Genomic DNA, 15,496 nt, shown 5'->3' on the forward strand with positions numbered 1-15,496 from the left:
TCCTGTTCCTTGGGAAGTCAGTGATTTTAAGCATTTCTAAACTCCCAGGTTAAACTTTGTCATGAGTAATCTGTAGCTGTTTGTGAAGTATTTTGGAAGAGCCGTAACCCTGGGGCATTGGTAAGTAGTGTCCTCTAGGTTTTGGATTGTCTGGACATAAATATAGTTCTGGGTTTTTATTTTATTTGCTTTGAATCTCAGAGATTGTCTTTCTCTGCCCTACTGACTGCTGATTTTGATTGTGTGGGACCCTCTTGACTTCAGGATTATGATTCACATTGGATGGTGATGCACTTCAAAGCCTTCTGCTAAGAATGGGCTGTACTTTTGCTGTTACCTTGAAATTGAACTCTTCTCAAATTAAAACTGCTTGGCTTTATGCCATTATACTAGCATCTCAACTTCATTTCTTAGCACATCAGTAATTTTCAAGGCTGTTTCCAGTTCTGTTCTCTGTGATTCCCAAAACACACAGTGGAAAAGAGGCTATTCAAGACATGGTTTTGCAACACAGGTCAACTTTGTGACTTTTTGGTTTTTTGTTTTATTAATTTCTCAACCTCACTGCTCAAATGTTCTATTTTAGATTGAGCAGGTGTCATTTTCCAACTTAGAAATCAAGATTTCCAGTCATTGCATACAGTTTGATGTTAGTTTGTTTGCCTCGCAAAAAATTTTTCATTTGGCCAAACTCGTATTTTAGTGCTCCCTCTGTTCCTTGACTTGACAGCTTGTTCTGGGTCACTTTATTCCTATTGGCTCTTTTTAAAGCACTGAAAGTATAATCTGGAAGAGACCTGGATCAGCATTTACCTAACTACATAACGGTTTATTACTAAGTAGTTTGTTTTTCTTGGAGGCAGAAATACTAGCTTCATTTGCCTATTTTCCTGGAAATGAAAAAGTCCTCTCTGGCTGCTTCTGCAATAAGGAAAGCCCAGACTTTCAGAAAGATAGGGAAGAAGAGTGAAGTTGAGTGCACAGTTTGATTGGTTTGGTTTTGAGTTTGGTCTGGGTTGTTCGTTTTTTTTCCTACATGAAACAAGAGAAAAGCTCAATTAAAAGGAAATACATGTGGATGCAGATATGTATCTATCTACATGTTGGTGAATGGAGAAAACTAGTTGTGTGGCCTCATTTTTAAAAGACTGCTTAAGGGTTTAAAAATCTGGATTTAGTGATTTTCTGTAGTCTGTTCTGCATTTGATATTTTAAAGCTTTCCTTTTACCAGCTTGCTGGTGAATGTGTATTCTAGAATGATAAGAGCTATCATACTCCATTGTTATGAAGTTAAATTACTGGAGCATCAACATAGTGGAATAAATACATATTTAGGGTATTCCAAATTGAAATAAACAGTTACTTAAGGACTTCAAGAATTGCATTGCAGTGTTGTTAAACAGTGGTTTCTACACTTGGAATGGTTACAATGCTTGAAGTCTGGTTTGATACCTTTGAAGTAATCTTGAAAAAACAGATAAGGGTGCAAGGGCAGAAAAAACCCCTGCTTTCCAGGCTGCTTTTCCTGCTATTGGAAATGTGTGCAGTGCCCCTCACCCTTTTTTGCCCCTCACTGTTTTAGCTGGATATTAGAATTACTGTTCTCAAGGATGCTACTGCCATTGAGGAAGACTACATGACACCAGTATTACCAATGTTAATGTGAAGTTTTCCTAAAAATATGCTGCACATAACTGTCATACTGTGTGCGTTACCATAAAATCTGAGTGCCTACTAGGAGCACATCAGGAAATTCAATTTACATTTGGGCTATTGTTAAACTGCCTTTTTCTATTCAGCAGATAGGTCTCTGCGTTGAAGTATTTTGCTTTGGCATTAAAAGCTACATGCATATAAATGCATGAAAGAAACCAGACCAAACCAGTTTGGCTTTCACTTAAGTGAAAGGTGGTTTGTGCTGGCCTTGAATTCAGGAGAAGGGGGCCTCAATCTAATCTGGAGAGTTGTTCTAAGAAGAATCTGGCTTCTGCATAATGAACTTTATCTTCATTGTAGAAAGCTGACAATGTGTGAAGCTGTTGATCTTTCTTCATTTCAAAGCTGTAATTGATGGCCAGATAATAAGAGTCAGTTCAGAGTAATGAGAGAGTCAAAGATAAATACTGAGTTGTGGAGCTTGATTCCATATTTGGTGGAAAAGAATAGTGTGATCAGTCAACCCTTTGTGTTTGGATCTGCAGTGCTGCTCTGTGTAGTCTACCAGTGTTCAAGACAGAGGTTGTAGTACAAGAGTATCACAAAAGATGTAGTTTTAGGTGAAGAATAGTTACAGCTGCCACTCTCTGCTGAACCTTTTCTCCTAAAATAGCAATTTTATTGAGGCCTGAGCAAGTACTTGGTTAAATAAGTGGATCATTTGCAGTATTTGTGTATTTGGAGGTGTAGAACCTTAGGATACAGGTGTAGTTGCACTTCACAGTTTTTGGTCACTGGTTCTGAAAGTGTTCTAACTACTATGGAGAATCCTTTGAAACTTTACATCTCTGTTTTGCTAAGGTAGAGTATGGTATAATAGATTGTACCAAATGCCATGAAAAAGCTTGCAGATTGCTTCTGTGACTTAGAACTTTGGCTTTTGATGTACCCCATTGCTTAGGAAATTCTCAGAGGAATTTGGAGTTCTTTTCAAAAAAATCCTGCTAAAAATGTAATTTTCAGGACTAGATATCTGTATATTTAAATTAGTTTTTGGAGAAGAGACTTTATCGGTCTGATAAATTAATGTGGAGGATACCACCACTCCACAAAAATACAAAAGCGAGAAAATGGTGGTAATTTAAAAACCCCCAAAAAACTATCAGAAGAAGCATTCAGAATCTGTAGTGGTTACAAGAAATAAAGAAATATAGTTTTTAGGACTCTTCCCTGAATTTCAGGTAACCTTCCAGGGTTTTTTGGCAAGATAGTATAAGTTTGAATGGTGGTGGGTGGTAGCAATGCCAGTCTGTCCTATAGCATCATGGTAAATATGCTGTAGCTACTTGTGTAATGTGATTGGATGTCCCTTGAGTTAGTGAGTTGGCTTTCGGGTGCAGGAATGACATTACTTCAAAGAAGAAGTCTGGGTATATTTTCAGGACTGTAAATTATGTCAGTCTTGTTGGTTGCAAGGCATTCTGTGAGCAGGAGATTTTATAAAGGCTAATGCTTAAACAAATTATATCTTACTTACATTTAATACATAATTTTTATAATTAAAAAAATTTGTCCCTCACATGAAATGCCTTAAAACTGCCAGTACCTTTAAAAGTAGGTAACTTGTGCTGAGAATTGAAGGGTTGTACAGAGCTGCTTGTTTTTGATAAAACAGCTGTATGTTTGGATGTGGATGATATATTTAAATTACAGCGTAAATGAGGAAGGCAGTTCTTGGGATCCTTCCTGGGATTTCTCTCTGTTGAAATAAAGTTTGAATCCAGCTTTTCTGTCTTGTCCTTTAAATAACAAAGATGGCAGAGTGCTTGTTGCTTTTTGGTCTTGAATATTTAACAGTAACAAAACCCAAACCAAAATAAACCCCCCCTGACATCATAGCAAAAAAAACCCACTTCAGCAGAAATGTTGAAGAGAATGCAGTGTATTCATTAGTGTGTCTAAGCTTCAAAATCTGAGCACAAAGAGGAGGGGTTATATTTTTTCTGTGCTGTGGATTGGCCCTTTATGTGCTGCATCACCATTCGGAGCAGTGAGTTAACCCAGGGCTACTGATCTCTTTAGTGCATTCGTGTCTGGACACAGTACATGAGACCTGCAGTACTTCAGATGAGCCTTAGCTGGCCAGTGATTATAGTGTAATGTACACGTGGTTTTGTAATTGCTGGAGTTAACATCAGTGATTTTAAGTGGTTGTTGAACTTTTGTGGGCAGTCAAGCTAATACAAATATTGCTAGACCTGCTTCATTCAATGTTTTACTTTACTAAACTAAAATGTTTTTTTTCAGAGTGGCATACACTTAAAAACTTCCACTATAACAAAACAATAATAATTTAAACTTTCCTGACAAATCTATTATGATTAATTTCTTGGGCTTTTTCATAGCAGTACTTTCCCATTAAAGCATAGATTACATTCATATATACTGGGAAAGACATGTTGAACATCTCTGCTTAAAAAAATATATCCTTACCACATGGGTCCATAAATGTAAGAAATGTTTTTTATGCATATGAGAAGTGTTCAGTTTGTTATAGAAGCCCTTGAAAGCAGTACACAAGCACAATTTAGGGAGTAAGAGTTTAAAGAGGATTCCTGAGTGTTCTGCACTCAGCTTTACATGTACATATGGGGCTTTACAATCTAAAGGATGTAGAAATTGAAGAAATTTTTACTAGGCAGGTTCAGTAGCAGCGTTACAACTGCAGAGAAGCCAGCTGCAGTTTCAAACTGTGTAATTCCCCTGCGTTGTTGGAAAAGAGTCCTCCAGCTCTATATTATGGCTGCATTTGGGTATACTAACAAAGTATGGTATCTCCAACCTGCCACTCATGGTTTGATTTTTTTCAAAAGAATACTCTGCCACAAGTACATTTCCTGAATGTTTCCTTACCAGCTGCTTGTCTTGGTGTGATTTTCTTCCATCAGAGGAGGTCTGTTACCAGTTTCCCTGGGAAAGGAGCACTAGTACCACACCTGCTATCATCTGCCTTCCTACAGGAACAAGGGCAACTTGAATTAGCCAAATAGCAGAACCAGGACTTTCCATGCCAGGGGGCTTAGCTCTATGGCCAGGAGTGCCAAAATGTAAGATCTGTCTAGTGCTTCAATGCTGAAAATTTTGAGATACCCAAGAGTCCTGTAAGAAAGTGTCCTTTCACTTATTAATAGTTGGTGCACTGGTTTAACTGATGAGTAGAGGTTTATTGCAGCAGTTAAACTTTGAAAACTAGTTTTCACAAAAACAATTTTAAAAAAGTTTTTTTCATGGCACCATTTTTTTCTGAACTGCCATGTTGTCCTGTGGGACTGAAAAGCACCAATTTATTGTGTCTTAGTTGGAAAAAAATGAGGCTATTTTACTGTGTGGTACTTGAAGGATATGCTGTTACAATAGTGTATTAAGACTTCGACATGAAGTACCTTATTTAAAATAAAACAACTGAAATGTTTCCAATTGAAAATAAACCGAATGTTCAAGTAGTTGAAAAGATTAAAAAACACAGAACGCAGTTCGTGTAAATACGGAAGACTTATTTGTCTACATCATCTTTCAGACTCATTAAACAGCCATAAGTGATTTAAATACAAATTAGGAAGCTGCACATCATGTTGCAGCCTACTCATGTAGGCTGAGCTCATCAGAAACTCCTTTTGTTCCTCCATTTCCTTCCACCTTACTTTCCTTGCAGATGCCAGCAGCACTGCTTTACCCCATTTACAGGGCTCTGTTGAAGCCATCACCCCTGCAAGAGTCTCTGTTATTCTTGGTTCCTTTTATATTGCAGATCCTGCTCCTTTTTTCTCTGGCCTTTGGACTTCCATATAACAGTGCCTTCCTTTGCATGTGTTGAAGACTGTGATATACCTTCTGATTTTCCTTTTTCCCCTCATATAATTCCTGCTTGTTGATCTTTGACATTGATAGTCTAACATTTAAATAATACCAAAAACCAGAGCATTGCAGAATGCATTGCAGAATTGAGAGGTTTTATGCTGGAAAATATTTTGTTCCTGTCAGCTAGTTTTTAATCTATAAATAATTGCCTGGTTGGCGTATTGCATACTGCAGACTCTGTGTTTCTTACATGCCTCTAACAGGTTCTAGTTTTCAACCAGAATTGACAAGGCTATTCTGATATGCAGAACTTGCCTCAAAATTTTTGTAATTCCTTGAGTGCTTTGGTTATTTGGTAACAGATGGTGAGTCATTGTCAAGTTGAGGGTACAAATCCTTCCTTTGCATAGGCCAGCGGTATGTTTGACTTGTTTGTGAAATATTCCACTGCAAATATTAGGAAATATAATTAATTTATATATGTATTTTTTTAGGAGCAATGGATGAACTTCATAGCCTGGACCCAAGAAGACAAGAATTGTTAGAGGCAAGATTCACAGGAGTAGTAAGTGGCAGCACTGGGAGTACTGGAAGTTGCAGTGTTGGAGCTAAAGTAAGTCCTAAGAGCAATCATTCAGATCTGCCATGTTTGAAATACTAATTTATCTCACACCAGCTCAATTTCATATTGTCAGTGTGATTTACTTGTAAAAGCATTGGGTTGAAAGAGGCTCTCAGAAAAATCCTTGTTTGCCTTTTATTTTACTTCGACATAGTATTGTTTATCCTGAACCTTTCTGTGACATGGATGTTGAATTGTTCTTAAAAACACTGAAGAATGAGCTTATACAGGCTCTTTTGTGCATTTGCTGTAGTGCACATGTGATCAGAGATGGAAAATTTTCCCAGTATTTAGGTGGAGTTGTCTCTACTGCAATGACCATCTACTTGCAGTTACACTTGACATAGACACAGGGAGTCTGGTGTGATGTCTGTTTATAAGATCAAACTTTTTTGGAGATTAATACATATACATAAACAAATTATTTCAACATTTCCAGACATTTATATCAGTTTCTCTTACTTTCGTTGTAGACTTCTTGTCCTTTAGTATCTAAGCCAGAATGCAGGACTTAAGGAAGGTCCTTATGAACACTGAATAATTACCTTCCACATGTTGTATATTTCCCTTGAGTTAATACAGCTGCAAAAGAATTTTGGTTTTGTTGCATATTCTGTTCAAGTTCCTAGCTTCAGCATTCCAAGACTGATTTCTGCAATACTATTGCCTAACCAGAAGTACTCCATTTTGTGTTTGTGCATTTGAATGTTCTCCATCAAGTACAGTACTTCATAAACTGATATTAAAAAGGCGTAATACTAATTTTTAGGTGCATTTCCCTCATGACTAAATTACTTCTGAATTCTGTTTCTAAAGTGTTTGCAGTGTCCTCATGTTTTAAGTGCTTTACACAGACTTGTAGGATTTTTAGCTTCCTATGCTGTATTTTAGTTACCGGTATAGATTACAAAACAAAATACCTCCTAATAGCAGATATTGATGAAATTTCTGAAGATACATCATGTATTGATGACTATGAACAAACTACATGGAATTGAAATTATTACATAGTGATTTTGAAATGTATTTCAATTTGCTTTGGAGAGTGACATGAAGGTAATGGTCACAAAGCTGTAAAAAGGTGACACGCTTGTTACTACCATTTAAACCAAGAAGAGAGTTAAATAGTCAGGGGAAGAAATGAGGTTGGATTGACACACTGACGTTGATGCACTGTTTAATTTTCTTCTCATTATGATTGCAAAATTGTGTATTTGCAATATCTTATGCTTAAAAATCTTAGAAAGAGAGAAACACAATAATTCTGACCCACCTTTGTTTATTTATTCCTTGGTTTCTCTAGTATTGCTTACTCCCCTGATTAATTAACTCACTTTAAAAGCTCAGGTAGTTGCTCATAATTCAAATTACTATTTTATTTACTTTTTTATTACTAGATCTTTATTTCTAACTTCATTAAACTTTTACTTTTTGATACAGCTCTTTGGACCCTCACTTTATTGCAAATTCCCCTCATAATCTGTCTACTGCTGTATGTGTAATACAATTTTTTAAAGGCATTATCGAGTTTCTTGGGGTTCCTCTTCCTTAAACTTTGATTCTCTGTGAGTCACTGTTTACCATTTCCATAGGTGTCTTGAAGTCTTTTTTTGTTGTCTGTTGTTCATCTGATTTCAGCTGTTAGCCAAATTACATTCCACTTTCAAATTCTCAATTTGTTCATCCAAGTTAGCCAGAAAAAGAAATTTAAAATAAGTAATTTCCTTTTTCACTCTGTCACAAAAAAAATAAATTTCTTGTCCCTGGTGCATTCCAGGATTTATATCTCATCCAGTTGGTTTCCAAATGGATATCTAGATGAAGTAGTGGTTTTTTAATACTGTCAAATGCTTTGATAAATGTTTGCAGAAGATACTATTTCACTGTTTTCTTATAGACGCATATCCTCATCTAAGACACTGTTGTTCTTACCTTCTAGTCCTGTGATTTGTTACACTACCAGTAAAACCACAGTTATATCACTTTTGTTTGTATTTCTTTTATTTGTGACCATTCAGTGTATCCATGCAGATAATGTGAAGTGTAGTAGCTGATCTGGGCTGTGTTTGGAAAAAAATGCTTTTTAAAAAACATAGTCTGTAGTCTTGGTGAGGGGTGTTCAGACTGGCTTATCTGATTCTTATCATAAAAACTGATAAAACATTTTTGATCTGATGTTCAGGGGTAACTGGGGAAATGTGAGTTATAAATATAACATCCATTGATCTGCCTTCACTCTGAAGGCCAAAATGAGAAAACTTCTTTGTGTACAAATCCAAATCTCCATGTACCAGATTCCAATTTTCCTAAACTAGCAAGACAGTACACAGTTTGCAATGGTTCTTTTCTGAAATATTTTAGGTCATTATATTCTTCTAGTAATTAAATTGAAATGGACTCTTATTTATTGGGAATACTCCTTTGAAAGGCTACCCTTACCAACTGTTTTGCTGGAGAGTTTTGGAATTTCTGGGGGGAAAAAGCCCATCATGTTCAAGGAAGCAAGGTTGGAAATACAAATGTAGGTTGCTGATGTTATTGTTGTATGTGACTTGGATGACCAGATGCTGACACTGGGCAAGGAAGAACTACATGCAGACATTTCTGTACTGGAGACTGCCCTGGGGGTGAAAACATACATGGAAATTTTGTGTATTTAATTAACATTTCTCTGGAAATTGTAATTCAGAGGTGATCTAGCTATTCAGATGTCGCAGATGAGTACTGTCCTGCAAAGTGATACAGGGCTGGAATTTAATGCTCAGGAGCAAGCTGCCTTGGAACTAATTTCACTTCAAAGTGTGTGTTCTGCCTTCTTATGTAAAAGAGACCAGTCAGTGTAAGAGTTTTGGTGGGTTTTTTTTTTTTAATAAAAAGACACTCAGCTGATGATGACTCATTAAAATGTCCTTATGACATGCTGTGTTCAAAAGATCTCTGAATAAATCAGCTTTAGCAAATTTCTAAATAAATATTGTAATTTGGGACTATATCACTACTTTGTGGGGGTTTTGTGGTGTTTTTGTTTGTTTTCTTCCCTCACTAATGTAAATTTATTGTTTTGGGGGAAATAATATGTTTTAAGAATATAGAATAATACTGTCAATAGGTTTTAATTTTCTCCAAGACAGACTAGACAATTGCAAAGATAATTTAAAAAATCTATTTCATGACAGAAAATTAAAACCTATTTTAATTAACACCTCTTCTTCTTCAAAAATTGAAAAATTCTAGTAGTGTCCAGAACTTCCTCCAATGGTTTTGAATATTCTGGGGTTTTACTTGGCTTAAAAGCAATGGAAATTCAGAATTTACTGTGCCGTGTCAAAATATCCACCTGTCAAACTTCTTATCCCTCTTCAAGTCACAAGTGCTCTACAGTTAATTTTTCCATGAGAGCATGAAATGACTGTTACTTGTTGTAACTGAGTGATAACAGTGGTTTTTGTTGTATAATTCTGTGTGTGATGTTGAGTATTTTATTTGTCTTGGTAGGCCTCGACAAATAACGAGAGTTCAAATCACAGCTTTGGAAGCTTGGGATCTTTAAGTGATAAAGAATCAGAGGTGAGTGTATGGGGCAGATTCATTATTGCTTAGAATTTTAATGCTAACAAGTAATTTTTTTCTAGTCTACTTCGATGCCTGATTTGTATGGAAGCTTTTCAAGTAAAATGCAGACTACTCAGATAGATAGGAGAGAGCATAAATTACTGGAAGCCATTATCTCTTGGTAGAGGAGCCATGAGTGGAAGAAGTCAGTTTCTGTGGATTTTTGGTCATGAAGCTAGCTGCTTCTGCTTCTCTGGTTATCTGTGTAGTCATGGTCTGAGGATGCATGCAGTTCTTGGAGCTGAAAATGCTTATGTAGTTTGCTGTCTTTTGTTTAACACGTAATAAGTGTTTCATCAGCACAGATGACTTTGACTGATCTTGGGACGAATCCTTGAAAATACTCTAGAAACTAGTTGACTGTGTTTTCTTTTCAAGTACGGGTTTATGCCGAGGACAAGCATCCTTGGTAGCAGTCATCTTTATCTGTTAAAGCTGCAGTTGTCACTGTGTATTTTCTTACCTAAATCCAGTTTGCAATCCAAAAAAAGGATTCATGCTTTTATTAGGTTTAAATGTGCAGAGCTCAGATTTCCCTTGAGTAGAATATTTTCCTCTTAGTGATGAGCACTGATATAGTTGCACTAACCCTACAGCTCTTAGAATTTACCTATTTTGGGGTTGCTGAGTCCCTCTGACAGTTTTGCCTCTGTGTGTCACAGATTGTGTGGGTAAGATTATATCCTTTGTAACCAAGAGTGGATTTCTAGCCTAGGCTAGACCATGTGTGACAGTGTGTCATGCTGGAGAGATGGTTATTTGGAATGTGCTGTTGGTGTTATTTTCACATGTCAGAGCTTTACTTTCAGGCCTAATTGTTCATTTGCTCAGTCACTACAAGATGCTTTTTTACTAGGCTGCCAGCAAGTGAATTTAATTGGTTCCCAAAGCTGATACCTTATAAATAAAAGTTCTGTATATGTGATTTGTTTTTCTCCTTGAAAAAGCTCTGCTATGTGTTTTTTTCCACTCACCTATCCCAGCTGGATTATGCATCCAACTGCATAGACTATTTTCTTAACCAGAAGATTCTGCCTGCCTGTTGTTTTTGTTCATGGCTTTTCCTAGAAATACTCTGGGCAGTGATGCAGTTCTGGTGTAGGTGTGGGAATGGAAATGTGCTGCAGTAGCCTGAAGGTTATGATGCATTATTGCAATTCCTTGACAGAAAAACGTGTCTATGAGTAGTTGAGTGATCTCAGAACACTGACTATACATATAATAAGTTTCTATACATGAGATACAGAGGCAAAGCTTTTCCAAGGCCATGTGAATTTGAAAATCTCTGCACAGTGTTTTAACCTCAAGCCATGCTTCTGGGTAAGGATAATATTTTGTCTTTTAACTATTCTAAGACTTGTATTCTAAAATAGAAACTTCTTTTTTGAAAATGTCCCTGCACAGAAGTCCACTGTTCTCCATTGCACAGTGAAAGATGAGTCTTAATGACACTGAGTAGCAAAATAAATTTTCTTGACTTTTTCAGAAGTTGTTAGTTGTATTCACTTAAATTATAATTGTAGTAGCAAGTATGTTAATACATTTTTACAGCTCTTAAAATTACATCTGGTTACTTATATGCTAAAGTACCATAAAAAGTAAGCTGTAGATCTTTAGTATTGCAAACAGGTTGTGGGATTGTTTTGTTATGTTGGTTTTTGTTTGTTTTAATAACATGACCTTGGAGGTTTCCTAGTAGTAATGATGGTAGTGTGGAAATAGGAAGACTTGCTCATTGGGAAGCAGTGCCATCATTTGACAATGAAAGAGCACTGTCGTATTGCAATAGTTCTTGGAAGCTAAAAAAAAAAAAGGTAGATACACAAATCTCAGAATCATTGAAATTAATTTCTAGCAAGAGTGCCAGTTTCTGATCAAACCCTGATGATCCATTCATGTCGTTACTCTGTGCTCTCATCATGAAGTGGCACATTAAATCTGGGAATGTGAAAGGAGGACTCAGGGGAAGCACAGTGAAATCGAGGGCAAAACTGGGATCAAGACCAAGATGTATGAGGTTCTGCTAATATGCCAAGCTGTGTGTGACTTTAATACAACTTTACAATCTAGCATTGGGTAACCTTAAAACTATTTTATCATGCTTATGAAGTAATAAGATTTTAATCTAAATCTTGGCTATATGTAAATACCTCAGCAGGTGCAGAAAGTAGCTTTAGTCTTCATTTATCAAGGAGATAGTCCCCAGCCCCATTAGTCTTCAGTTTCTTGTAATTCATGTGACTCCATTCATTAGAAAGGATTTTGGAGTACATTTTCTAGTGATTGATGTGTGCTGTACATTATCATGCGAATTTTGTGCTTAGAAAAGGGGAACATGACCTTGTTGAGTAACCTCATTAATAACCTCATTAGTGTGCTAGTACTTTCTAGTTTGGAAGGTTAAATTAAACACGGAAAGAAATCAGAAGAGCTTAAGGAAATAGACTTTTATGAATTACTTGAGTTTTAAAACTATAAACCTCTTTAAATGGATGGTTTTTAAATACAAGCCACAGCAGCTAGAAACTAATTTTGGTGGGGGAAATCTTACATGTTTGGTCATTAATTTGCTTTTAAACTTTTGTTTTCTTTTTTTTTTTTTTCTTGATATGGTAGATAAAAATGACTACATTGGAGTGTAACTGCAAAATTAAAAGTTGGAAAACAAGAATAACATGCAAATGCTTGGTTAAGCAGTTTCAATTTGTTTTGTGGAAAGGCAGCTTAATGTTACTAAAGTAAAATTTCTAAGCTATGCTTTCTGCTTTTAGAATCAATAGTCTTGAGATAACTCTGTTTCCAGGAGTCTGTGTTGTATATTCTGCTAGTGTATGAAAGTGCTGTAAAAGATGCAGATGTCAGTTGGATGAGTTTATTTAAAATAAAATATATTTAATTTAAACTTAATTTACAGCCTGATAATACAACATTTACAGTTGTAAAACTTCCAAAGATATCTTCACGAAGCTACACAGGGAGTCAAAACACATAAAAAATACATGGTTATGGGTAAGGAAGACCTTTCTTATCCTGCTGGTTCTCTTATAGCCTAATAATTTTCTAGGGATCACAGGCAGCTTAAAGTGGTTCTTGCCAACAGTATTTGTTGATTATACTTGAAGATTTTGGAATTGAAACATCCTTGAAATGATTTTATAATATATAAAATATAATAATTTGCTGTGTTAAGAAAGCATACTTGGAGCACCAAATGATAGGTACAATGAAATGATGGTATCATAAATGAACCATCTTGTCACTGATCTCAAATTTAGTCTGAGCTATTTTAAGGGCCTTTGGTTTACTGGTAAAATAGTACTGATAAAATAGCTCATATAATGTCTCCTATGCTTTCTCCAGTTACATATGAGGCACATTGAAGAATACACACACACAGAGCTGCAATATGCTGAGCAAAAGTGGCTGTTATTATTTTACTTAAATTAGGGAGACTCACTGGTTTGAATCCTGAGATCAAAGAGAAGCAAATGTAATTTAGAGATACTTCTGATCACAGCCCATTCTTGTTATCTGTGTTGTACATGGTGATTGTAATTTCTAGAAATTTATTCCAGAAAATGGTATAGAAAAGTTTATTCCAGAAATATTAACAGATTTATAATTTTTCACTTATCATTGATGCTTTTCTTTCTTTTCCTTGAGATGAAAAGTATATGGGGAGGACGACACTTTTAAAGTGGATAGATATTAACATTTTGAGCAATTTTTGCTCTCTACTTTTTCTTTTTCTTTCTTTTTAATTCTCAGCAGATTCTAGAAATCTATACAGTTTTTTATTAGTTTGGAAATAGCTTTTGCACTATTATATAGTGCACTATTATTAATAGCTTATGCAGCATTACTAATAATGTTGCACTAAGAAGTGTAACATTATTGGCTTCCTATTGAAGCACTAGAACTTTATGTTTATGCTACAGCAGTGTGTAGAAAACACCACTGAGAATCAGATTATTTCACTTAAGTATTAAACTTTAAAACACCTGCACCAAAATACAGAGATCTTGGTAAAATGTAGACATAAATGAAACAGAAATGGGTGTTCATAAACCCTGGAATGAATGAAAAGGAGTAATTGCTTAACAATTAATACGTGGAATTGCCTTTTGGGAAATGATTTAAGAATTACTTCTCTCTTTCTTGAATACCTCTTCTAGCTTGTACCTGATTCACCAAAGATCATATTATCTAGTTTAACTACGGTCTGAAATTGCATCTCTGCTGAATTTTGAAATCATGTTTTATGGATGAGGATTTAAATTTATTTCACAATAATGCAAATAAATAGAGCTTATGTTGCATCATGTTCTTTTTGTTGTTTGTAGACTCCAGAGAAGAAACAGTCAGAACCTTCCAGAGGAAGAAAAAGAAAAGCAGACACTCAGAGTGAAAGCAGCCAAGGTAAATTAAAATGTCAATTGATTAGGTAGTGAATGCATGTAGCACAGTTTTGACTGTTAGCTTTAAAAATTCTGTGTATTTGCTTATGTGAGATGGGTGTTAACATTTTGGATGGTAAGTTATTTTTTCTTCTCACCCTCCCATTTGTCACTGGAAGGGATGGGCAAGTAAAACATGAACTGGACTGGTAATTAATTACCCAAAGGAATCATGAGCTACTGTATGTGTAACTCACAGCTATGATGCAGCTCTGTAATCTTTTTAAGAATTGCAGCAGTTCTTCTCATGCAAAGTACCTTGTGGTTTGAATTTCTTTTCAGGAGATAAGGGGAAAAAAGGGATTACTGAGTATAGTATCTGGTGCTGGTTTTACAGGTATATATAAAATTGAATTTTATTCTTCTTTTTCTGTGGAAGATTGTAGTAGTCTAGAGGGGTGGGGAAATCATGATGAGACTGATTTCTAATACAATATTTACAAAGTTTAGTTTTTTATCATTCCTCTCTTTAGTGTGGCTTTTAGGTGAGGACTGGTGGAAATTTAACCTCAAGATAAAAATTCATCAGAAGGGGAGCAGAAATAGTTTTGATAACATCTGTATCAACTTCATTTTTCATTCTAACAGTGCTAGAAAATGTCACTTCAGATATAAAGAAATGGGCTCCATATTTGGAAGTCATCATGATGCAGCATACTATGAGTAGAAGAATCATGGTTTTTGATTAAAATTAATTTCTTCCTAAGTGTTACTTCATAGACACCTGCTTTGTTCAAAGAACCTGAATGAAATCTCCTATTTTCATTGTTCTAATAGCTTATCCTTCCTGTTGCTAATGAGTGTTGAAATTAGAGATGATGGAAATTTTTGCAACCTTTTAATACAGAAAACATAATTATAATGTCTTATAATCACTGTTTTAGTTCCAGCAGCAGTAAAACCAAGTAGTAGAATCTGCACTGCAATATTCTCAAGGAGCTGGCCTAGGAAACTACAGGCTTTTGGAGTGGCACAGTGCAGTTGAAGCACAGCAAAAAAACTCCTATTGTATTGGAAAAAAGAAACAAGAAATCAATCTCTTCTATATTACGTACCCAGGATATTGACTTTGTAATATGTAAATTAATCCATAAATGCTGAAGAAAAGGATTGTTTAGATAGGAGTAATTGGAAAGTGACATAAATCAGTGTAAATCTATTCATAATTGGCTGTGCCAAAATAATTTGACGTATTTCTTCAGTGCAGAGTTCTGTAACATGGCATCAGATAGATTTTTCTATCTTGAAAAGGAATGCAGTCTGTGTCATTGATCTGCATGAAAGCAAATT

General features: G+C 35.6%; 1 protein-coding gene across 1 annotated transcript in view; it reads left to right on the forward strand.

Annotated features, from left to right (window-relative positions):
• The window catches only part of TLK1 (tousled like kinase 1), a 66,439-nt gene that overhangs the window by 19,324 nt on the left and 31,619 nt on the right, over positions 1-15,496 (forward strand). The window contains exons 2-4 of the mRNA XM_062498754.1: positions 6,010-6,128; positions 9,633-9,704; positions 14,093-14,168. Coding sequence (XP_062354738.1) covers positions 6,010-6,128; positions 9,633-9,704; positions 14,093-14,168 — 267 coding nt within the window. The remainder of the gene's footprint in view (positions 1-6,009; positions 6,129-9,632; positions 9,705-14,092; positions 14,169-15,496) is intronic.

This window comes from Cinclus cinclus, chromosome 9, assembly GCF_963662255.1.
Source record: "Cinclus cinclus chromosome 9, bCinCin1.1, whole genome shotgun sequence".
Classification (NCBI taxonomy): Eukaryota; Metazoa; Chordata; class Aves; order Passeriformes; family Cinclidae; genus Cinclus; species Cinclus cinclus.